The sequence below is a fragment of the Danio rerio genome, chromosome 23 (genome assembly GCF_052040795.2).
Source record: "Danio rerio strain M-AB ecotype USA chromosome 23, GRCz13ab, whole genome shotgun sequence".
Lineage (NCBI taxonomy): Eukaryota > Metazoa > Chordata > Actinopteri > Cypriniformes > Danionidae > Danio > Danio rerio.
In genome coordinates this window covers 15441839-15466565 of record NC_141043.1, presented here as the reverse complement: position 1 = coordinate 15466565, position 24727 = coordinate 15441839, and the positions used below count along the sequence as shown (strand labels likewise).

The following is a 24727-nucleotide window of genomic DNA, read 5'->3' as shown; positions in this document are numbered from 1 at the left end:
AATATGTGTCATTACAGCACCGAAACGGTGTTTCATGTTGACTTTAAGCTGGAAGTAAAAATCACGGGAGCCTTCTGCCACTGCTGGAGGAAGGCACGATTCGTACATTAGTGATTTGATCAGATTAATCCTCCTCTCCGTTGTCTTTTAGCTGGAGTTTGGGAGACAAAAGCTCCTGTGGCGTGAGTGACAGCCACTGTGTTTCATCCTCAAGAGTGGCCATTAAGACTTAATGTAGTTCAGCAAACACACACTCTTGAGCCTGCCCTAAGGGTTTTAAGAGCAGGAGTGGTTCAGAGTTGTCCTCCCTCTCCTATTCAGAAGACTGAACTTAAATAGACAATAGAGACAATTACCAACCCAGGACAGAGGGAGAGAGAGAGGCAAAAGAAGGGAGAGAAGGAGACAAACTCACAAAGGAATAAGCCAAAAATAACAGAACACACTCACAGACCCACACACATTCAATACTTTGACAAAGTGATTGAGTGTGGGTTTGGCAATCCCAGAGCTTTTATAAATTTCGATGTCATTCATAAAAGCTCTGGTGTTTTCGGAGATATTCTACCACACAAACACAGTGACTCACACAAACTTCGCCAAAAGAACAGGTTGAAGGCATAAATATGTATGCGTGTATCTAAATATGACAAACTACGGTCTAGAATTGTACTTCTTTCTCAGGTAGGTACATTCAAATGTAAAATTCAACACTGCCTACTGTCCGCTGCCATCCAGAACACTATTTTACATTTATCTACAGTTGTTATGAGCACACTGCAGTATAATCTAACTGTACAGGGCAGCAGGATTCATGTCTGTTTTTGAAAAAAGCATATTAACATATTCACAACCGCGTGCATGTGAAAATGCGTGTTATCAGTGTTTTGAATACTCTATATCTCAATTTTAAAAAGCAGCTGCTGTTGTTTCCTTATGATAGATGTTAAGAAGTCTGAATTTATTCCAGCAATTTTTGGTCTGAATGGGACATGAAGGTCAAATACTAATTGTGAGCTTTAATGCTCTGAAACGGCCATTCACTTCATACAATACTGTGGTATTACATGCAAAAAAAACATCTAAAGCCTCTCTAAACCCCTGAAATTAACTGGAGAACTCTTAGAACAGGATTTCTTAAATCACAGGGGTATGAAGGTTTACAAAAACATAGAGCTTTCAAGCATTCAATGATAGCATAAGAGTGTATACATCCTTGCACAAATGAATCCTGAAGCCTAAGAGTCCCTGTAATAGAATTCTCCAAGGTTAGCGGACACATAAAATGCCAAAGTGAGTCTTGAAGCACTCAACAACAGCACATACAGCACAGCCTTTAGCATTCTAGCAAGACCACATACAAGTCCCTATGGAAACCTTACCATGTACCGAAGACACCTACAAAAACCACGACACCACATATAGCCAAGAGTTTAAGTATGTAAAAGTCTCTACAGGACCCTACGGAATCCCTATAAAGGAGTCTTTATGCACCTACTAAATAACACATAGCATATCATTCTAGCAGGGGCACATCTACGTCCCTACAGGACTCTAAGGAAACTCCATGAGCGAGAGCAGCAGACCACAGTGTGACTTACGGGAAAGCGAGTGTCCTCCCTTGGGCAGGTAGTCAAATAGAAGCGGGTTCTCCTCTCCGAGCATCTCTGCCCCCAGAGACAGCAAGCTGTTCTTGCTCATGAGGGCTGCACGAAGGTTGGCCACAGAGCCTGCTCTCTCCTGGGCCACGGCCTCGTCCCGCTCCCCAGACAGAAAGCCGCTGTCTCCCGCTGTGGCCTCCTCCTGCTTTACCAGGAGGTCCATGCGTTCGCTACGGCTGTCTGAAATGTTTGGTTCCGTCACTTCTGCACCTGAGAGAGAAGAGAGGAATGTTAATGAATTCTTAAAGACCCAAATAAACGCACACACACACACACATACACATTACAAGATCTGAGTTTGTCCGCTTACTCATGAGAATGGATTCAGACTCAGAGGAACTGTGTTGAATGTTTCAAGCATGACAGCAAATCAGAGTTTCCCAAAAAGTTCCTACAAACATTCAAAATCAGCATTGACAACTCCTGTGACTGGAGCTACAGCTCTCGATATGTAGTTAGAAGCTAAGTTTCTTCATAATGTACATTTGCACAAAAAAATCAAGCACTGGTGATACTTGTCAAGTCTGTACTCCATTGGCAATTTATTTTGGTAGCACTCTTTGTTTTTCTATTTGAACAATTAATCCTGTGAAGGAAAAAAGTTTGTTTTGGAAATCTGAAATTAAAGCAGTGGTTCTTTGTTTATTTCAGTTTTACACTTTTACTAGTCACATTATTCTCAACCATGCCCCTTTTACCATTAGTATTTTATGAGCGAATGATTTGCAAAAAGAAAGCCCTGTAAAAAAAAGCCCCAACTCAACATTCAGTTTTAGTTGGAAGTACAATAAATGTCTCAGCAACTTCCAGTTCAAGGCAACTTTAAGCTCAGTAATTCATCTGTTCTACAAGCGCTTGGAAACATGCGTTAACATTTTGTCTTGCTTACTTTCACATCTATTGGTTGTCACCATTTTCACTTGGCATTTGCATTGTTAAGAATTGTCCATTGTCAATATCGATATAAAAAAATTCGGTATGAAGTTATGATTTGAAGACTATAGTTTTATTAAAAAGTGACTGCTGAGCAGGCGCCTTGGAAGCAATGCTAAACTTGTACGACACACGCATTGGAGCCATGTGCACATTATGTTCATTGTCCAGTTGCACCTTCTTAAACACATTTGAACTTATCAGAATGCCATGAGTGCACTGAAATTTTTGTAAGTAGAATTAACTAATCTGCTTCACCCTTTTTATGGAATATACAGATTCCAGTAATGGTAGACTAATTACCTCAGACAAACACCATGCACCCAAACACTATAGTGCTTTACATTTTCCATAAACTTGCATCAGATGGTTTCTCTGTTTGTCATTCTCTGACTAAACAGTCGCCTAGTTACGAGGGACGCCATGGGATCGCAAGCACACAGCTCATTGTAAATAGTGAAGTTAACTACACTCTAGCTCTTGACACTTCAGGCCAGAATAACAACACATGACAAAATGAGTGCCACATAGCAGAAGTGAGGAGAATGTAAATAAAAAAAAAACATGTAAGGATGTCGCCAGAGTGGCTTTTTGGCTTCTTTTTTTGTGCATCCCAACCACTAGCACTCCATCTGAAAGACTTTCTAGCATAGGGGTAATGCAGTCATTCAACTTCACAGTTTGTAATGTTGCATTATGTATTTAGAGAATGATGGTTAGTTCTTTTACTTAAAGCTAAGATTTGTCTATCACAATTTGTTTTGTTTACAGAGCTTGAGGTTTACTGTATAATTATTATTGACACCTTACAGATGTTGATCTTCATTTATCATGCACACACTTTGTAACATTTTATTTATTAAGTTTAAGAGTTTTTTTGACACTGTTTATTTTTATTACAAAGAAATATTTTGATATCAGTGCATATCTTTGGACTTTGCGTCTGGATCATCAAAATAGAGCCCAGAAAGTCATTAGCCATTGTTAGTTTGTGTTGTGTAAACAGAAACTTTAGCTAAAATATACCCAAATGAATCAGTATCAAATTGTATTGAGTTTACATAAAGGAAAGAAACTAAATTTCATTCTTGAATAAACTGATAAATAAACCATAAAAAACAGAAAAATATTCAGAAAATGGGAATCTTTACCTCTCTATTCATTACTACTGTCAAATCATGCAACGCAGAGAAGTCTGCCAAAGTATTCACACACACACACAAACACACACTTGTCAAAAGACAAGGACGACTGCTTGGATGTAAGAAGTCCAAACAGTAAGAACAACGGTAAAAAAGTGGCAAGACACAAGAAAACAACAACAACAAAAAACTGATTTACCAGGAGAGGCTTGTTTAGACTAAACTGACAGCCTAAAGGAGAAGAGCTTTTCAAAACAGCTGTCAGTGAAGCTCAGATCAGTGGAAGCCTCAAAGCTGCATGAACGACAGGCCGATCGGTGAACAACTTCAGTCATGCCGTCGCAAGACCCTCCTACAACCTGCCATACTTCACACCACTTAATTACACCTTACATTAGGATAGCACGCTAGCAGAAAACACACATTACGCTCTCACACTCTGAAGCGCGTATTGTGTTTACACACTATTCTCTGGGGTCTAGGAGAACAGACAGAGAAATGGAGACAGTGTGAGAGGATGAAACATAATGAGTGTTATAAACCCCCTCCCACAACACACACACGCACACACACACACTGTAACTTCATCTGAGGGCCTCCCAATGACAAACACAGCAACTTCATCAGCTGTGAGTTTTAGAGGAGGATTCGGCTCATTTCCAGAGAGAGGGAGAGATGGAGAGAGAGAGTAACTGTATGTGTGTGCGTTTGTGTGTCTGATGAAGCAGTGACCCCATAAAGATCTTATCAGGTCTTCTGGTGTCCACAGCCTGGAGTTCACTAGAAGGGCACTGGAGAAGAACGGAGTCGCCATCATTCAGCCATACTCTGGTTAACAATGTTACATCAAGCTGGTTTAAATATTTTACTGCTGTTTTAGCTGATACTGTAGATTTTCAATTTTACCTTGGTGGTTTTGTCAAGCTGGGGTTTTCTTAGAATAAACGACTAATAAAATGTGTTCAATAGAGTAGGGATGAGCAAGTATAAGTTTCTGACGGCATGATGTCCTTGTATAAAAATATCACAATATCACGGTACTGTGATTAAAGCTGTTAAATTAGTTCATTTTAAATATCTGATTAATAAACAACTTCATTTCCCATTTGAACACAGTAAATTTTTTATTTTAGGAAACATTTAGAATATTTTGGAACAGTAAACTAAATAATTTAAATAAATGACCAACTTCTGCTGTCTTCATTAGTTTGCAAAACACAAATTTCTCTACAACACATTAAAAAAACATAAAAAAACTCCTTCATATACCTTAGGAACTAGTGATGTACGGATGGCAGTTATATCCACGGGTGCTGCAGATAATCCGCGGGTTGGGCAGGTCGGGTAATAAAAAAATACATTATGATTAATTGCAGGTGGGTTGCCGATGGATGTAGCCACACATGGCAGTGAACCAGCAAAAAGCAGAGTGGGCTTTAATGAATGGTTAGATGAGACGGCCAAAATAATGGATGAAGTGCAAGAGTATCCTACTGTTCAAACTGTCAGTTAGAGGAGATATCAGAGAAAAATCTGCTGTCGTTCTGGGAGAAACAAGATTACTTATTTCCACGACAGCTGCGCCTTGCGAGGAGATTCTTCAATCTTTTTCATTCCTACAACAAGCGGTGCGAGCGAATGCTCATTCAGTGCAGCTGGCTGCGTTTTGGAGGCGAGGTGGAATCGCCCGAATCCAGGCACAGTAGATGCTATTCTGTTTTTCCACAGTGCGAAAAATAGGGCCAAATAAACATAACATAGCTGCCTTTTAGGTTGAAGTGGCACCCTTTTTGTTATCTTGTTCCTGTATGTGTAAAAGCTAATGTCTTATTTTTACTTTCTGTATCTATTTGAAAATGAAGAAAAAGCTGCCTAAGACAAACTTTTGTTTTATAAATAAATATTCATTTAAAACGTTTAAGTTTAATGTATTATTTTAGTATCAGAGATGCGCAGATTATAGCTCACTGAATCTGCTGTTAATATCCACGGTGACCTATCATCAAGCCTAAAACAAACAATTAAATTATTAAAGTGACGATCGGGTGCGGGTCGGGTGCGCATACATATATCAGATAAAACTTAATGTGTGGGCAGGTGGCAGGTGGATAATTTGTATGAAGCCGCGGATTTGGGTGCATTTCAGTTGATCCATTCATCTATATTAAGAACAGCATAACACAACATTTTTGCGGTTTTAAAATCTTGACTTTTCCAAGCCACTGTACACCTTGAAACCAGTTATTATCCCATGCCTAGACTGTAAAAAAAATAATTTTAAATGCATATGCTCCACCTCCTGTATGTGAGTTTGTGACACACAAGAATAATAATGGTCAAGCAACACGATCTGTTACCAGAGGAAGCTGTGCAGTTTAGGTGTACAACTTTTGTCTCAGTTAGAGCCAGTCATTTCTGGAACACACTTCCTATGCATTTAAGGGGTGTTACAAATTCTTCAACATTTAAATACAATTTAAAGAAATGTCAAAAATCAAGTTTGCAATCATATGCAATTCATTTGTCTAAAATTTTAAGAAATTATTATTACATGTTTTACATTCTTTTTATATCCTTTTGTAGTATATAACTTTATTGTATGTGTGATGAAGTGTTTTTTGATTTTAGGTTGCCTTTTAAAATCTGGTAGTGGGCAACAAATAAAAATTAGCCCTTGTAGCTAACCCCGGCCTTTTTTTACAGTTTTACTATTGATTAATGAGCATTGTCCGTGTTAAATAAATAAATTTCAAAACCCAACAGTTAACTTTATCAAACGAAATAAGTGTAGTTAACTCAAATGTTTGTGAAAGTTAATTCTACACATTTGATTAGTTTTCACTCAGTGTTGAAGGTAATAAGTTAATTGAATACTTCATAGCTTCAACCTAAATGGAGTAAGTTCACAGTACTCAAATGGATTCGTTTTTTTTACTCACATGGTTTGTAGCAATCGGTTTTCTCAAACGGTTTAAGTTGTCTTAACTTATTGGGTTTTACAGTACTCAGCTGGTTTGAGTTCTCTTCATTTATTGGGTTTTATTGTGCTCAAATAGCTATGTTTACTCAAATGGATTAAGTTCACAGTATTCATTAGGATGAGTTTTTGAATCTAAATAATTTGTTGCAATTGGTTTTCTCAAATGGTTTGAGTTACAGTACCTTCACTTTTTGGTTTTAAAGTGTACAAAGGTGTGTTCAGGGTGAAGAAATAAATGTGTGCTTTTTGGAATCTACATGTGCTGGGTTTAGTACAGTTTGTATTTACATCATTATATATGACTTTCAACATTTTCTACATTGGTTAACAACTCTAAAAATTTTGTGTAACGAGAACTGAGCAAGTAATTGAAATCACAAACGTAATTTAAAAAAGCTACTATTTTGCACATCTTCTCAAAGTAGCACGGTGTGATTTCTAGTAACTCTCTGATTAAGGCAAAAGTGCGCTTTTACGGAAACCCACGAACACATCCAAATACTCAAAAAGAAACACAGGAAATCATCTGGGGAAAAAAGTGGTTGCTGAATAAAACAAAAATTGAACTGCTTAAATTGATTCAGCATGATTAATAAACACATGACTATAGAATAGATTTATTTCAAACGGGTGTAGTTATGAGGTGTGTTTGGAATAAAAACATGTTATTATATGTTAGAATTTCAAGTAGTCTTTACTACAACTGTAGTTCATTGAGAAGTAAAAAAACATAAAACCACAGCTGCCCAACTCACTGCAGAATTAAATGTGCAGCTCAATTCTCCTGTTTTAACTAGAACTGCTCATCAGGCTCCACAAAGTCCATATACATGGCCTGAGCTGTTGTAGCCCTTGCCAAATCGCCAATGACAAATTGTCACCTTGGAATTATGAGGTTCTATTTGTGTTCTGAATGATTTAAGGATAATGAGCTTTAAAGTTTTTGCATTCCATAGCAAACAGTATGTGTGTAACGTTTTTTTTTTTTTAATAAAAAGTCTTAAAGTGTAAACAAATTATATGTAAAAAAAAAAAAAAAAAAAAAAACATCCCATAATGTTGGGATGTTGTCCAATAATGTTGGGAAGTTGTCATTTAATAAGAATATGTCAATAACTCAATTTTGACAAAAATGTCAGATAGAACCTTAAAATTCTAAGGTGAAAAAAATTGGTTTCAATGGTCCCAGCATTGTAAATCTTGTGGACAATGTGAAACTTGTATTGTTCTCTGATGAGTCCACCTTCATTGTCTTTCCCACATGAAGGAGAGTTACGGTGTGCAGAAGCCCCAAAGAAGTGTACCACTCAAGAGTGTTGCATGCCCAGAGGGAAGCATGGGGTGAATCAGTGATAGTTTGGCTGCAATATCATAGCATTCCCTAGCCCCAGTTCTTGTGCTAGATATGCATGTTTTTACTATAGACTACCGAACCATCCTGTAGGACCCTGTGCACCCAATGGTTCAAACATAGTATCCTGAAGGCAGTGCCATGTATCAGGATAATAATGCACCAATACACACTGCAAGAATAGTGACAGAGTGGACTGATGAACATGAAGGTGAAGTTGAACATCTCACATGGTCAGCACAGTCACCAGATCTAAATATTATTGAGATTATTGAATCAATTTGGGGTATTTTGGAGGAGCGAGTCAGGAAATGTTGTCTTTCATTACGTTTTGACCTGGCCACTATTCTGCAAAAAGAATGGCTTACAATCCCTCTGAGCACTGTATTGGCTGCAAAAAGAGGACAATGAAAAAGAGTTTCCATGTCCAATCCCTTGGGTACATGTATGTGACAAAACACAACAATATATATATATATATATATATATATATATATATATATATATATATATATATATATATATATATATATATATATATATATATATATATATATATATATATATATATATATATATACACACACACACATATATATATATATATATATATATATATATATATATATATATATATATATATATATATATATATATAAATAAAAACACTTATGAAACCAAATAAATAATAAAATCACAATAATAGGAACGAATACACATAGTAACTAAATAGCTTCTCAATAGTGTCTCAGTGACACTAAAATGACATTATAGAAGTTCTGTATGTAGTCATTGTTTCTATAAAGTGCCCTTTAAATTCATGTTTAAAAATAACCATTTTGGTGTGTGCAGGGAAATTTAAGATTGTTTCATTAATCAATAAAGCCATAGGGACCGATCCACCTTAGAGTTAATTCTGGCCCTGAAACACACATTCAGAAAGGAACAGGTCCAGCCTGAGGAACATATAAGGTATTCAACCACAGTTAGTTTTTGGCTACATGATATTTATGTTCATGTTTCTAACACATCATTGATACCATCTCAAACTGCCAGTACAAAAATAGACTAGAGTTAAAAAGAGTCTTGAAAAAAGTTGCGCAACGGTGTTCATCCATGATCGATGAACATCAAGCTGAATCACTAACATGGTAAACTTAATAAAAAGACTTGTTTCACGCAAGACTGTAGAAACTTTGATGGACATTGTATAGCAGTGAGCCAGTCAGATGATACTATGCAATGTGGTAGCCATTTCAGAATACCACCCAGCAAAAACGAAAAAAAAACAATGACCAAAGAAAGAGCAAAGCAACACCACGTTCTCTTTCACAATGACTTCTTTCACCACTTCAAACAGATAGAATGAGAAGGAGGATGTGGAAGATGTAGAAATGTGGAGGTGTGAGAGAAAGAGATGGAGATGATCATCACTAAAAACAAGATGATTTCAAGATGATAATTTGGATAATGTGTGATTAGAAATGTTTCTCATTCATGGATTGTGTGCAGTATTTTTTTCTTTAAGAAATGCTGAAAATGTTTAGATATCTGACTGCATGTGTGAGCAACTCAGTTGCCACAGGGGAACATTCCACTAAAACCAGCAGATTAAACTCAATTCAGAGAGGTGAGTGTGTGTCTGTGTGTGTGTGTAAGTTTGTAATGGCTGCAGCCATCATACAACTGACCTAGAGCTTTAGAAACAATCATATGATCGGAAGAATGTAATGTTAAGTTTGAAGTGTATAAATGTGACCATTTTCTAGAACAAAATAAACACACACACAGGAAATAATAGGCTCATTGTTGAAATTGTGGCTAATAGGTTAACTGCTCAACAGGGAAATGTGGGAGCTTGAAAGGGTGAAATAAACTTAAAAATTAAGGTTTTCAAATGATATCCTGAAGTTGAAAGAACACTTGAGTAAAGTCTTTTCTTACATGCACATTTAAATCCAAAACATTTATGTGTGTATACTTCACTTGATAGTGTGTGCAAAGAGGCCACACAAGCACAATAGAAAGATGTAGAGTGTCTGCACTTTTTCTCCAAATGAGTGTATGCATGTTCTGTCCTGATTAGGGCTGAACAATATCATTTGAGCATCGATTGCAAAGTGTGAATCCGTAATAGTCACATCACAGGATACATTTTTTTTTTTAAAGGTGCAGTAAGAGATTGTCTTCAGAATTTTTTGTTTGTTGTGCTGGTTGAAAGTCTCTTCACATTCCAATAGTAATGATTAAAGTAAATGATCTAAAAGTATTTATAGGTATTTTTATATTCTGGGTAAGGCATAAGACTGAATGTTCATCCAATTAAATATTGTTGTGCCGATAATTCCCATAATTCTGATAAATAGCCCAAACTGTCTGTCAGAAAATACGAGTGACAACACTTAAAACATCAAAACATTGTGTAGCTCTTAGCTGAAATCTTCCGGTGATAGATTGATGTGATTATTTTCAGTTTTCATAAGGGACCTTTTACGCATTGGTAATGTAGATTTTTATTTTGTTTAACAACAAAATATTCATATCGCAGTATATATCGAGGCAAAACTAAATATTGCAATTTCCGTAACAAACATTTGAAATCGCTTTATGAGATCAGCCAGATCAGTGAGTATACCGATCGAGTCATTAAATATGATTATCTGCCAATACCAATCTCCAGCCGATCGATCGAGCATCCCAAATATATACTATCGATTTATAATACTGTATAAATCTATAAAGGCATCATGGTGGCGCAGTAGCTAGCACGATCTCTCCGCAGCAAGAAAGCAAAAACACATGTAAAATATTCATTATAATACAAACAGGCTTGGGCTGAATCCTAATTTTGATACTGTCAAACCTCCTCCCTAATTTACCGCAGTACAGTTTTACTGTGCATATTAAAAAATTATGACGTAAGGCTGAGACAGCGTCACCAAACTGTTGGCTTGTGACTACACCATTCAGAAACTAAATACAGTATATGCAACCTTAGGTTTGCGGCCACCTTTTTGTTGCACAATTTGCAAATTGTGTTCATATTTATCACGTCTCCCTTCTAGTTCGGTCGAAACCCAAAATACTGCCCAACTGCAGAGGTTGTGTTATTTTTCGAGACCATGTCACATGGTGTGCGACTCGCCATCTTTCCTCACCTCTCTCTATCTCCTCCACACTGTCCCGTAATGAAAATCACACATACACTTTTTTAGGCATTAAATAAATTATATTTAATATTTAATCCTTGTCTCCTATGTAGGCATGGAAAGATAATCGTTTTTAAGGTTTACCGCAGTTTGGAAAAGTCAAGGTTTTAAAACTGCCATCATTTGCTGTTATACTGTTCCTACGATTGGTGGTTTACGTGTTTTTACGACTATTTTATTTAGTTTGTTAGGGCAACTGTATCTCCAGCAGAAAAGGACCATCCACATTAAAAGCTACTTTTCCAAAATATTTGAAATGTTTCTTAAAATAAAATATACTATGTTTTTTAAAGTAAGTTTTTTTTAAATAAAACTTACTGTGTACAATGAGAATAAAAGTTGTTGTTTTTTACCCAGACATTTAAAAAGAACATATTTAGAGAAGTAATTACAATACCGTGAAACCGTAATGTTTTTTTTATCTGAGGTTATCATACCATCATATACCGGCCCATCCCTAGTCCTATGTAAGTGCATTGTTTTTTATGACCGTAAATTGATATTGAAACTGACACAGTTGCTATTTTTAGATAAACAGAAATTGGGGAAAAATAAACGGTGAGACTAATAATTCAGGGGGACTAATAATTCTGACTGCAACTGTATAAGTATAAATCTATGAAATCCTAATTAGTAAGATATGACCAAAAATGTTTTTAACATTTGTTAAACCAATTATCCAATTAAACAGAAAAATAATAAAAATAATAATCCAACTTTGCACTGGATTGATCAGCTCAACAGCCAATCAGACTGATCTGTTTAACAGACTGCCCAAGGCCTATTCACATAATCAGGCAAAATGTCACAGACTGAGTCCAACTTGTGACAATGATGATGTGGAACACACACACACACACACACACACACACACGCACGCACGCACGCACGCACGCACGCACGCACGCACACACACACACAATAGCTGACAGATGTTCACCAATGACCACACACTGGCCTTTAACATGCATTGAGATTTGGAAATCAACACCTGCTGTGCTATAAAGTGCTATAAAGTTCAGAGTGCTACCAACCTGTTATGAAACTATTAGAAACTGCAACATATGCATAGTTTAACTGTAATTATGCTAGCTTAGCTGTGAATGGAAAAAAGAAACACTGTTGATAAGTGAGCAGATAAAGAAAAAAAGGACAGGAGAAAGAAATGAGCATGGAGTGGACAGGTCGCACACACATACACACTCGTGTGCACAAACACACACAGGCAGAGTTAATTAAGTTGGGGGAGTGGGGAGACGGGAAGCGGGAATTCATTAGATAAGTTCACCCTTCATCTGTGGGCCGGGGCCACAGGAGTCAATCAATAAAATGGATCTGCCGCTCCCAAATGCCCCAAGACCCAACGCCCACAATGAAAAGAGGAGCAACTCGCTCCTTTGACCCCGATTTCTCCCCCTACACACCTGCCCCGACCCTCGCCCAACACAAACACATTTACAGCCAACACAATACTGATGCATGCCATTATTTTAAACACCACATATTTCACTCCACTGCACTCTACAGTATAACATCTCGCCGTTCATTACGTCCCACTCAACACGGCACGTTAAGATACAGGAGGGATCATTCCCAATGCCTTTATGAGCCCACTGTGATACACATCTAAATGGACAAACACACACTCCACACTAATGCATGAGGAAACCCAAACAGCCTTTTTACTAGGCAGGGGTTTGTGTATGAGTCTAGAAGAAGGCACTGTCTTTTATAGCATCAACATGCAACACTGGCCCAGAAGTTTATTGTGAGAAATAATCATCAATGATGAAAAAAAAATCCATTTTAAATTAGGACACACATTTTATCAAATGGGCATCACGGTGGTGCAGTGAGTAGCACAATCGCCTCACTGCAAGAAGGTCGCTGGTTAGAGCCTCAGCTGGGTCAGTTGGCATTTCTATGTGGAGTTTGCATGTTCTCCCTGTGTTCGCATGGGTTTCCTGCAGGTTCTCCAGTTTATAAAGTCCAAAGACATGCGGGTGAATTGGGCAAGCTAAATTGACCTTAGTGTATGTGTGTAAATGAGTGTGTACGGATGTTTCCCAGTGATGGGTTGCAGCTGGAAGGGCATTCGCTACGTAAAACATATGCTGGTGAAGTTGGTGGTTCGTTCCGCTGTGGTGACCCCAGATTAATAAAGGAACTGAGCTGAAAAGAAAATGAATGAATGGATTTTATTTAATGAAATTCACTTCAAAAACAACAATCTTTCAACAGCACCAACAAATTGTGTCTGACACACTTTCCCTTTTAACACATTGGACAGCAAAACAGAACACAAACAAGAAATATTTCAGTAGGATAGTAGGACAGAGTTGAGGTTCCAGGAGCATGTGCAGCATAAGCAGAACTGGTCCTACTCCATTAACCAATGTTTGGAAGATTTGGAGATTCACAAACATGTGTAATGATAGATCACCTAAGCATGTGCAAAGTGCACAAACTCCAAATCAACGTATATACAAAAATGAAAGGGAAAAAAATCCAAAGCAGGGCTACAAAATGACTTGGAGATCTCCAGGGTGGTACATGATTTACTGAAGAGGTCTCCAACCCTACTCCTGGTGAGCTACTGTCCTTGAGATTTTAACTCTAACCAAAACAAACACACCTGAACCAACTACTCAAGGTGATCAGGGCTACTTGAAAGTTAATGGCAGGTGTGCTGAAGCGTATTTCTGCAGGACAATAGCTCATCAGGAGCAGGGTTAGAGACCCCAGATGTAAAGAGTCGATGGAAACCCCTGGAACTCAACTGAATTTACTTGGCCCATTCATGGAAAAGCAGCACATATAAAGAGTGATTCATTTCATCAGACTTTGCTTGTTCTGAATGTAAAACTGCAAGGTTCATGGACACTCAAAGTCATAAAAAGTATTCAATGACAGCAAAAACAATTTATCACATACAAAAAATATTTTAAGTACTATTTTATTCAATCTACACCATACGAGACACATTTCTTGACGTCTCGCCATTATTACATCCCACTCAAGGCAGCATGTCGAGATACAGGAGGCATTGTTATGCCTTTGTTTCTGATAGCAGCTTAAGTGATTGAGGAATGCTTGAGGAATCTTTGTTCACGTGTGTAATCCGAAAGCTTTAATGGGCACTGATTGAAGTGTTGTGTCACACCGAGTGAGATTACAGTGGGAATAATGGCGCGTATTGTCCCTAGTTCCCCTCATAAGAGAACGCCTGAATCGGTTTGATTCTTTCTTGCAAAGGGGATCTCAGTTTAATGTGGTTGCCATGGCAGCCAGGCACTCTTGGCTTCAACATTTATGCTAAATAAAACACCCTTTTAAGAGTAGACACAAATAGGCGGACCCACGGCGTTGGCTTTGTGTCCGTGCGTGATTGTGTGTGCGTCTGCGCGTAGGCGTCTGCTGGTTCCAACGTATCTGTTTATCGTGTGGTAGAACGTAAACTTACGGCATGAGAGAATATGCATTCAGGAACACGCACAAGTGTGTAATAATCATGCATAGTGGCTAATGTAAGACCTTGTGGTGTGGCATTGAATGCCTGCCTCATCTTTGAAAGAGCTTTTTGTGAACGTTGAGAGTGTGTGATCTGTGCGTGTTAATGGTTATTGGAGGGGATGGGGTTGGACGAATGTCTATTAAAGCACAATAAACGAGAAAAGAAACAGAAAGACAGAGAGAAAAGGGGTCAGCTGACGGGCTTTGACCTCATGACCCTCTGTTCCAGCTGCTGTGGCGATTACGACCCTCCCCGGCTGAAACTCAACACTGTCTTTTGTTTCAGTCGGTTTCGAGGTGTCCCTGGACGCTCTCCATCTCGCATAGAGATCAGGTTTGCACACACACAGCATGGAGTTTGTTTCTGTTCAGTGATAAGGCTGTTTAAGCTGTCATGTTTAACTCTTATCTACTACATCGATACATCAGAACCCGTAACACACACTCATTAGCAGCGATAAACGCCCCCTCAGGACACCGAACGCACATGTATGTAAACATACACAGGCCACTCATGTGTCCGACGGGCTTAAGGGTAGGGAGGGGAAGGTCAGGCCTGCTTCCTCAGCGTGGTTGGAGTTTGAAAGGGTAAAAAGTAATTTCCAAGGAATGGAGGGAGGGAGGCACTAAAAAAGCTGAAGAATTCAGAGGCAATTTAAAAGCAGTGTGGGAGAGGGGGATGAGAGAAAAAAATGAAGAAAGAGGAGGCATGATGGAAAGTAAAAGAGGTTGTTATTTCTCTCTCTCTCTTACATTCTCGCACTGTTGTTTTTTAGGGACTAGTCGGGCCACAACCTCCAAGGAAAGAGAGAGAGATAGATAGATAGAGGAAGAATAAATCAAACAAACCCTGAAGGCTAGAAAGGAGGGAGAAAGACGAGAAGAGAAGTGTGGGTAATGATGGAGGGGGGAGTTGAGTGGGCGACGGAGAGGACGAGAGGGTGAGCGTGAGCAGGGGTGGAGGTGGAGAGGGGGAGTGGAGGATTGCAGGGCTCAAGGTAATCTGGGGAGTTAATGCAGCTTAGTAAAGCAGGGAGAGACAGAGAGAGAGGGAGCACAAAGTGGCAGACAGTGAGAGCAGCAGAAAGAGAGAGGGCGTAAGAGACAGAGAAAGACAGCCGGAGAGAGAAAGGGAGGGCCGAAGAGAGTGGGAGAGAGGAGATCTTGGGGAAAATGGAATGCTGGGTGGAGAGGGGAAGCAAACACGCAGGGCTTTGTGCTAAAAGCACGACTCTAGGGAGGGTGCGACCAACGCTAAATCCAGAGCACAGGCCAGAAATCAGGGTTTAAAGAGCAGGCAACAGGACCGGCCCATTTTAGACATCCACTCAGAGAGCCAAACTCAACTAAAGAGGGTCTTAAAAGAACCTGATGGTGTCCTTAGGAAATTACGTAGGAAAGGTTCTCGTCTATTGCTGTCATTTGTTGTTTTGCTGTACGTCCATTCACAAATCTTCTCTCAGAGGCTGATAGAATAGTAAAGTATCCATTGGACACACACTTCGGAATCATTGTGTAGGTCATTCAGGTACTGTATAATGGATGATGTGGATTTGGGTATACTACTAATACAATGCAAGGCTTATTGGGACAAATGAAGAGTTTCATTGCAAAATCTCCATTTTGAGAAATGTTGGTTATTTGACATTATTATTTAAGACATCAAAAGTCAAGTTTATTCATAATTTATATACATTAAACTATTACTTGAGCTCAGTGAAGGCCAGAAACATTATTTTTAAATCCAGGATATTTTTTATTTAACTTTATGTCCAAATAGTTCATAAAATAAGTCAAAAACCAAGCCAAAATGCAACATATTTATTTTAACATTGTCAAATATCTTAAATTGGTAAAAAAAAACAAACAAAAAAAAAAAACATCATAAATATATGGAATAGTACAGTATATACAAAGACAACAACTTTAATAACTTTAAAATGTGATTTATAACAACAACATTCTGAGATAGTTTTGGCCAGAACGTGAATAACATAACTTTTTTTTTTTTTTTTTTTGCAAAAGGCTATATATCCACCCTAGGCTATATTCTACTACTGTAATACCATAAAGAAAGACTAGTGAATCTATGTTTTGTTTGATAAGTAAGATTAAGTTAGTTAGATAAATGACTTGTTACGGAAAAAGTGGAGTCTCCTTCCACAGTTCTTGCCTCTATTGCACAGAGTCAGCTACACAAATCGCCTCGCCCCGTCATGTTTAATGAATTATTTCACTGTAATAATAATAATAATCATCGTCATCATAACTGCTATATTGCACTTTGTAAAGAATCTGGTCTGGCGGATATCACGTTTTGAAAAAATACATTTTGTACTAGGCCTAATATGTACATTCTTAAATGTTATTAATGGCAGCAATTCACACATAGATTAAGGTGCAGCTGAACAATGATTTCCAATAATAAAATCCAAATGTCAAAAAATGTGTTTATCACGTTTTGCAACCAAAACTCTTAAAATATTGCACCTACAGTTTGTGTTGCCACAAACAATATACTAGATAACTCTCAAATGATACATTTTTATTAGAGTTCTTCTTTCATAGGTCTCTAATGTGTAGTTACTTACATCACTAAGGGTAGTTTCACACTAGCACTTTTGGTCCGCACCCGGGTTTGTTTGGCACCAGAGTACGGTGCGCTTACCTAGTCTTCTGAACTCAGGTGCACACCCACAAACCATACCCAGGTCTACCTGAAAGAGGTGGTCTGGGGTACGGTTCACTTGAACTCTGGTCCGATTCACTTCTGATGTGAATGCAATCGTACCAAATAACGGAAGTGAACCACCAACAGTACAACAAACTATTGTTTTCATAACGTTCATTTATGTGTGTGTGTGAGTGTGTGTGTGTGTGTGTGTGTGTGTGTGTGTGTGTGTGTGTGTGTGTGTGTGTGTGTGTGTGTGTGTGTGTGTGAAAAAAGCAGAACGACCATAATCTGCGGTGCGGATATCTTTCCATTTTGGCGTTTTGCTTTTGTGTCCGTCACCTGGCAACAGCCATAAAAAACAACAGCAGCTCGATGACGCAAGCATACCAGGGTTCACAAGAAAAAATTGTAACTAAAAGGAACAAACTAACATAGAAGGTACCACAATCGAACTTGGGTACGGTCCAGGCAATTGAACCAAGCAACCAATTTAAGCAACTTATTATGTTACAAATCCTTATAATGTTGCAAGCCAAACAGACTTACTCTAATTTACTTACTTGCCTATGGTCATTTTACTAACATTCAGCATTTAGGGATTGTTAATTTTGTACACATTACAATTTTGTTATCACAGCCAATACACTGCAAAAAATGCTTTTCTTGCTTAGATTTTTTGTCTTATTTCTAGTCTAAATATCTAAAATTTCTTATATTAAGAAGCATTTTCTAGACAAGCAAAACAAATTGTCTTGTTTTGAGAAATAAATTGCCAATATTAAGTGAGTTTTTCCTTAAAACAAGCTAAATAATCTGCCAATGGGGTAAGCAAATTAATCTTGTTTTTTCTTTTGACGTAAGATTATTTTGCTTATCCCATTGGCAGATTATTTTGCTTGTTTTACGGAAAAACTCACTTAATATTGGCATATTATTTCACAAAACAAGACAGTATGTTTTGCTTGTCTAGAAAATTCTTCTTGATTTAGGAATTGTTAGATGTTTGGACTAGAAACAAGACAAAAAATCTAAGTAAGAAAAGCATTTTTTGCAGTGTAGACACTAGAATATGTTGTGCCTTTGAGGAATGTCTGCTGACACTTTAAAAAAGGTATTAATTACTGTAGTTTGATTGTGGCTGTGGTCACTTACAGGCCCCATCTTTTCCCTGCATAACTTTTGCGTTTAATAGCAGGTGTTAAGTGAGTCTGCAAGTGCATTTGTCCCATCCCACATTTACTTCACTGTTTTTCTGACTCATCATGAACTGTATCAGCTCGGCTGTGTGACTGTATCCTTGGTAACTTCTGTCTTGGCCGATATAAGAATACAGGAGCCAGAAGAAAGAGCTCAGAGAGAGACCAAGTGAGAATTAAACCTTAAAGTGGTCAGTGGAGACATAAAGATCTGCCATAAGAGTGTAGGCAGACTCCAGGTATGAGGCCAAATGGAAAGCCCGAGGAGGAATGAGCAGGAGGGAGACGCCAGGTCTTCAGATTGATAAGATGATCAGGCAGAGTACTTAATGTCATATTATCAGACATATAATACAGTCCATATAAGCCAAAAACAGAACGCCATCACTGACTAGTTTGAAATGCACTCAAGGTTTTAATAAGATCATTAGAAAGGAATCTAGTGAATAAACATTCATGCACATATTCCTAGTTCCGCAGGTATTTCTGCAGGTGTCAAAACATGCCATACAACTTGATGGCAAGCATGTCCGATGTAGGAACGACTTGCAGTCTGCAGCTCCACATGGTCAATGCAGCTCCATGGCAACAGAATCTGATGTAGAGGCTTCTATATTTCAATCGACACAGTTGAAGTGAATGTGAGAGCCAACAATGAATAACGAGAGATGATGGGACTGCGTGTGATCTTAATACAACACTGCACAAGGTTCTGCAGGTAATCCTGCTGCTGTCAAAACTTGTCATACAACCTCATGCCAAACGTGTGCTCCTGCTGCACATGGTCACTGGAGCTCCATGGCAACAGCATCTCATGTCGACATTTTACATATCAAGACAGTGCTTAAGTGGAAGAGTTCATTAGAACAATGAGAGACGGTGGGATTGCATGTGATCTGCTGGAATCTTAATATAACTCTGTGCAAGGTTACTGTGACTGAGGCGCTGATCTAAAATGGAACAATAAGGAGGTTTTTAGGAGGGGGAAGAGTGGGATAGAGAAAAAAGAGGGGACGGAGGCGAAAGAGAATCAGTAGCTTCTTATTCCCTCTCGCCAGAGTAGAGATGGGTCATTGAAATTAATTGCATGTGATCAAATCAGCAGAAATGAGACAGATTAAGGAGGTGCCCTCCTCTAGAGTATGATGGACAGAGAGTTAGAGACTTTGGGTCTTATTTAAGCTAGCTGACGTGTCACTTCCTCTTTCACTTGTGGTGGGGGCCACAGAGCTGGCCCCATTGGCAAGTGGGTAATACGCTACACAGTTAGACACACACTCTCAGTGAAGCTTCATCAAAGCGAATCAGAGGTAATGACAGAGCGTGGAGAACAGAAAAAGACTGGGGCATGAATAGAAAGAACTAAGCTAGAAATGAGGGATAAAAATGTATGACATTAGCTCTGTTCTACTCTCCATACAAAAAGAGATATTAATGACTTAATCTAATTATGGTAGTTTTGATAGAAAGTGATTTAAGCAAATAAAAATGCTTGTTTGTAGGGCTGCACAATATTTATAGTTGGATGCAAAAAAAATTGCCCCAGAATTGTAAATTCTGTTTCATTCAGGGGAAGTCTTGTTTTATTTAGTTTGGCAAGGAATTTTTAAAAGCACTGTTTAAGGTAAATATTTTTAGCCCCTTTAAAGTGGCATGAACCCCAAACCACCCCCCCCCCCACCCCCCCAGTTTGAAAAAAGTCAGGAAAGTCCACCTCTGTTTAAGTGGGAGTGTCGAGTGGCGAAAGAGGGAAGGGTTTGCATAAAAATGGTAGTTTTCTGGGAGGCAAAACAACACACAGACGCAGGGGAGAGAAGACAGTGACTATGTTTAAATGGACATCAGTCATCAAATTATTTGCCAAATTAGTAATTTGTCAACGTTAACTGCAGTTTGGCACTTTCACTTTCATTCAAGAACGTATCATGCATGCCCCAAGTGACAAACGAGATAGTGGATATGAGGAACTGCTGGATAAGTGTAGTTTTAATGGAATGTTTGATACCACATGGGGAATAGGAGAAAAAAAAAACTTTGCATTTCTCGGTAACTTAGATGTACTTGGTAGGTAGTGTCAGAAGCTGTGTGTATAGACTATCCTGTCACAAAATGTGGTGGAAATTCTATACGTCAGTAATTGTTTGATTAAAGTGTTTACGTTTACACTCAGAGAGCAGCATTTACAGTGGATCTTTTAGTTCATAATATTATAGTGACATTAACATACTGTAAACCTAGTAACTAAATCATTTTGACAAAAGTATGTCTTTAAAAACTGAAAGAGTACAGCTGACGATTCTAACTTTGCTATCTGTATAAACATAAGCACGTACTGGAACCACATTTAAAAGAAGACGAGTGGCAAATCTGGATTTCACCATTTCCAGATGCTAAAGGCTCTTGGGTAAAAAATGTTCCTTACAAAGGTATTTCCGTCACGTGCACTGTAGTCTATACGTGAGTCTAGCTGTGCTCTCATAGTCCTCGGGAAATATTTGAAAAGGAATTGCATTTCACAAAAGGGTAATTCTGACTTCATTTGTATTTAATTAAATAAGTAATAAAAAAAAAACTTTTATTATGCTACATCAATAATTATTTCTCAATTTTGTAGGGATTTACCAAGATTACAGTTCTGGACCAAAACTAAAAATTCTTGATGCTCTAAAATGATTGGTAGTAATTTTTTATTGTTTTACTAAATCATGTAATTTTGTAAGACATATTTTATTTAACACGATATGTAAGATTATACTGATGGAAAAACAAGCCAACTTCCTGAACTACTGCAATCAGCAGGAAGTGCACTACATAGAACTACACTACATGGACAATGATAGGTGGACCACGAAACAGCCATAGATGGATCAATGCCAAAGTCCTGAAACTTGTCTGTTATTCATTGCCTGGTTGTTGATGTTGTTGAATGCAGCACTTAAATGATGCTGCAGTCAGCTGGCATGTGTCACTTCAAAGCTGAAACTGCTGGAGCTGATCTTACCAAAAAATGGCCTAAATACAGGCCTGTTGGCTAGTTGCTTTAATTGAGTTCCTAAAACTATCATAAATGAAAGCCCCTTAATACTCTACTCATACTTTACTTGACAGGTAGCAAGGATCGACAAGGAACTGTATATGACAGATGTCTAATTTAGTCAATTCTTTTTGGTGCTCAAAGAAAAAATACTTTTCAGTCATTTCTACTTTTAACTATTTCATCTTTTGGACCAACCTTGTACCTACATTTAAAAAAAAAATTATGTCAAGGTATACTTAGTAGGTTTTACTAATGAATAAAAGAAAAAGTGAAAGACCCTATAAATGGAGGTGAAAAGAAAATAGAAATACACCAAGGGAACTCAGGAGACCAGAGGTTAGAAAGAAGATGAGGGAGAAGATGAGGAAAATAGCAAATGAAGGAGAGAGAGATAATTGACCTCATAGTTGTAATTCCTTTGTAGAGAAGGAATGGAGGCTGGAAGAGGTGGAAAAATACAGGGATAGGGAAGGATAGAGAGGATGGATGTGGAGAGAGAGGGGGAAAGAAATGGACTGTTTGGGAGGACAGTAAAGGCCGCTTCCTCATGCGGCCTCAGGAATGCAGGACGGGTGGATCTGAGTGTGTTCTCTCCCTCTCTCTGTGTTTGTATGTGTGTGTGTGTGCTCAAGTTTGCCCGATAGACCAGACAGGAATCCCTAACCCCCACAGACTCTGGAGCCAGTTATCAGAGAGACAGGGGCCGGGGTGTCCCAACTTTTATCTCTTTTTCTCTCTTGCTTTTCCCCTCCCTTAGGTTTCCACTTCTCTCATTCCAAATCCTCCTCCTTCTGCCCCTCTTTCTCAATAATTGTGCCAGCAGAAAAAAAAGAAAACAAGAAGGATGTGGGGTAAAAGAATGAGAGAGTGCTAGAGGCGAGAGGAGGACAAACCTTGAAGTGAGACTGCTTCAAGGTTGTGGTGAATTCTTTTTCAAAGCCAAACACAGAATAGAGACAGACATCAGACTTATCTTTATCCTGTTTTTACACTCTAGTCCATGAACCTCTGGAATACTTAAATCTGATTGGTGATTTGTGACATTTTTCATGTTTTCATTTAACGACAGTCTGATTTGTGCAATGAAACTAACATCTATTGACTGGGAAATGCTATAGACGCATAAATGTCAATTTCCGCAGTGTCATTAGGGTTCGGTTGTTTGTTATCAGCATGCTGATCCAAAGGTATTGCCGACTTTTTATTTCTAAGCAAAGCTCAAATTAGTTGCAATAGGTGATGGTAAACAAACTTGCCTTGCTGTTCTTGTTTAAGGCCCTGTTTACACTAATACATTTTTGTTTTAAAACGTATAAGTTTGCTACGGTTACGCCATCTGTCCACACTACGCCAAGTTCTTGAGCGCCGAAAATGGAGCGTTTCGAAAACGCTGGAGAGGCCGTTTTCATTCTAAAATCCTGCTGCTCTGTCTCAGTGTGGATGGAGGAAACGGAGACATCTGAAAACGGAGGCGGGGCTGCAGACATTCGCCTATCTGATTGGGGCTTTTCCTCAATATTAAGTAGCCTACACACACAGTTCAGTCTCGCATCCTCTCCCTGTAAGTTCAGACTTCGCAAGTTTGATATGGAAAACAGACCCTCGAGGACATGTCCGATAAATCTTCAAAATGAACAGTTTACTTTATAACCTTCATCCTGACTACATTGTTTCACTTTCTCAACAATAAAATGAAAACCTGATTTAAGGAACTGCCTATTTTCATTTTGATATTAACAACTTAACAGACAGCAGAAATGCTGAGGCGTCGTGCTGCATCTTCACTGTGTGCATATTTATAATAAAACAGAGCCTATATTGCATCACTGCCTCCCTTCATTTTCATTGAAAATACGAAACGTATCCTCTGCTTTGCTGAAAGTCAGTTTTAATAATCAATAATAGCCATTATGAAAGTATAACGCACAATAAGTTTATACATTATAGGAAATATAGGCAAGCAATCAGTCAATATACAGAATGTACGTGGTTAAATTATTTATTAACTTATCTTTGCGCTCAGCCAAAACATACCTGAGAACAAGTACGGGGAATATGTCATTAGATATAGACAACAAGATGAAATTAATATCACGTTTACCAAATATAGTGAGATTAGATCCAGCGGGAGATGCTTGATAAGCAGTAGAAATGCTGCAAAAAAGTAAAAATGCTGCAGCGCTTGCCCGAGAGCGTGTGTGTCTGGTCACGTGATGTGCGTTTTCAGCATTTTGGTGTGGACGGAGAGCTGTTCAGAAACGCTGGGTAAAACGCTAGTGTGGACGCGGATCGTTTCTAAAACGCACTAGTGTAAACGGGGCCTAAGATTTAAAACTGAGGCTCAGCTTGAGCTCCAAGCTTGAACCTCCTATGAGGACAACTCTGTAGACAAATACAGAAATAAGTAGGGGAAGAGATGGTTAGTCGGAGGGATTTTGGAAGACTTGACTCTGGGACAGGATGATGGCTGTTGCTTATATAAGTTCGTGGTAGTGAATGACAGGACTGTATGATTATGGTACTTCCAGAACCTGCGACTGGAACTTGATTTAAAGGTATGTTCTTAATATCAGGTTTGTAATAAAAACTGTGATGTAGTAATTTATTCAGTTACATCACTCGAAAGATAAGCTGGTTTGAAGAGTCATCCACAGCTCTCCCGGCCTGTGTGTGTGCAACTCCTGCCGTGAGGTCCTGATTGTTTGGAGCCGAGCTGGTGATGAGCCCAGACCCTCCATACTGATCGCCTCAGGGGAAGGACAGTGACACCTCTCTCACTCTCTCTCTCTCACCTCACACAATACCTCTGAGAGAGAAAGGTGGGGGCTGGGGGTGTTCCTGCCATTTTCCCCTGAAAAAGGAGACTTTAACTTCACATTGCTGTCATAGAGCGAGCTAGTCCAAAAAATCCACTTCGGCACAAGAGTATTCACAAAGAAACCCACAACGATGCCCTTATTGTGTTAGAATGTGTGTGTGTGTGTGTGTGTGTGTTGGTGAGCATGAAACAGAAGCCAGGGAATGCTTCTGA

The 24727-nt window shown here is 38.6% G+C and overlaps 1 protein-coding gene across 4 annotated transcripts in view; it reads right to left on the bottom strand.

Moving 5' to 3' along the window:
* Window positions 1–24727, bottom strand: part of zbtb46 (zinc finger and BTB domain containing 46) — a 143460-nt gene that overhangs the window by 38458 nt on the left and 80275 nt on the right. For all 4 annotated transcript variants that reach the window (XM_087306708.1, XM_087306707.1, XM_087306709.1 and 1 more), the window contains exon 3: window positions 1602–1871. In XM_087306708.1, coding sequence (XP_087162834.1) covers window positions 1602–1871 — 270 coding nt within the window. The remainder of the gene's footprint in view (window positions 1–1601; window positions 1872–24727) is intronic.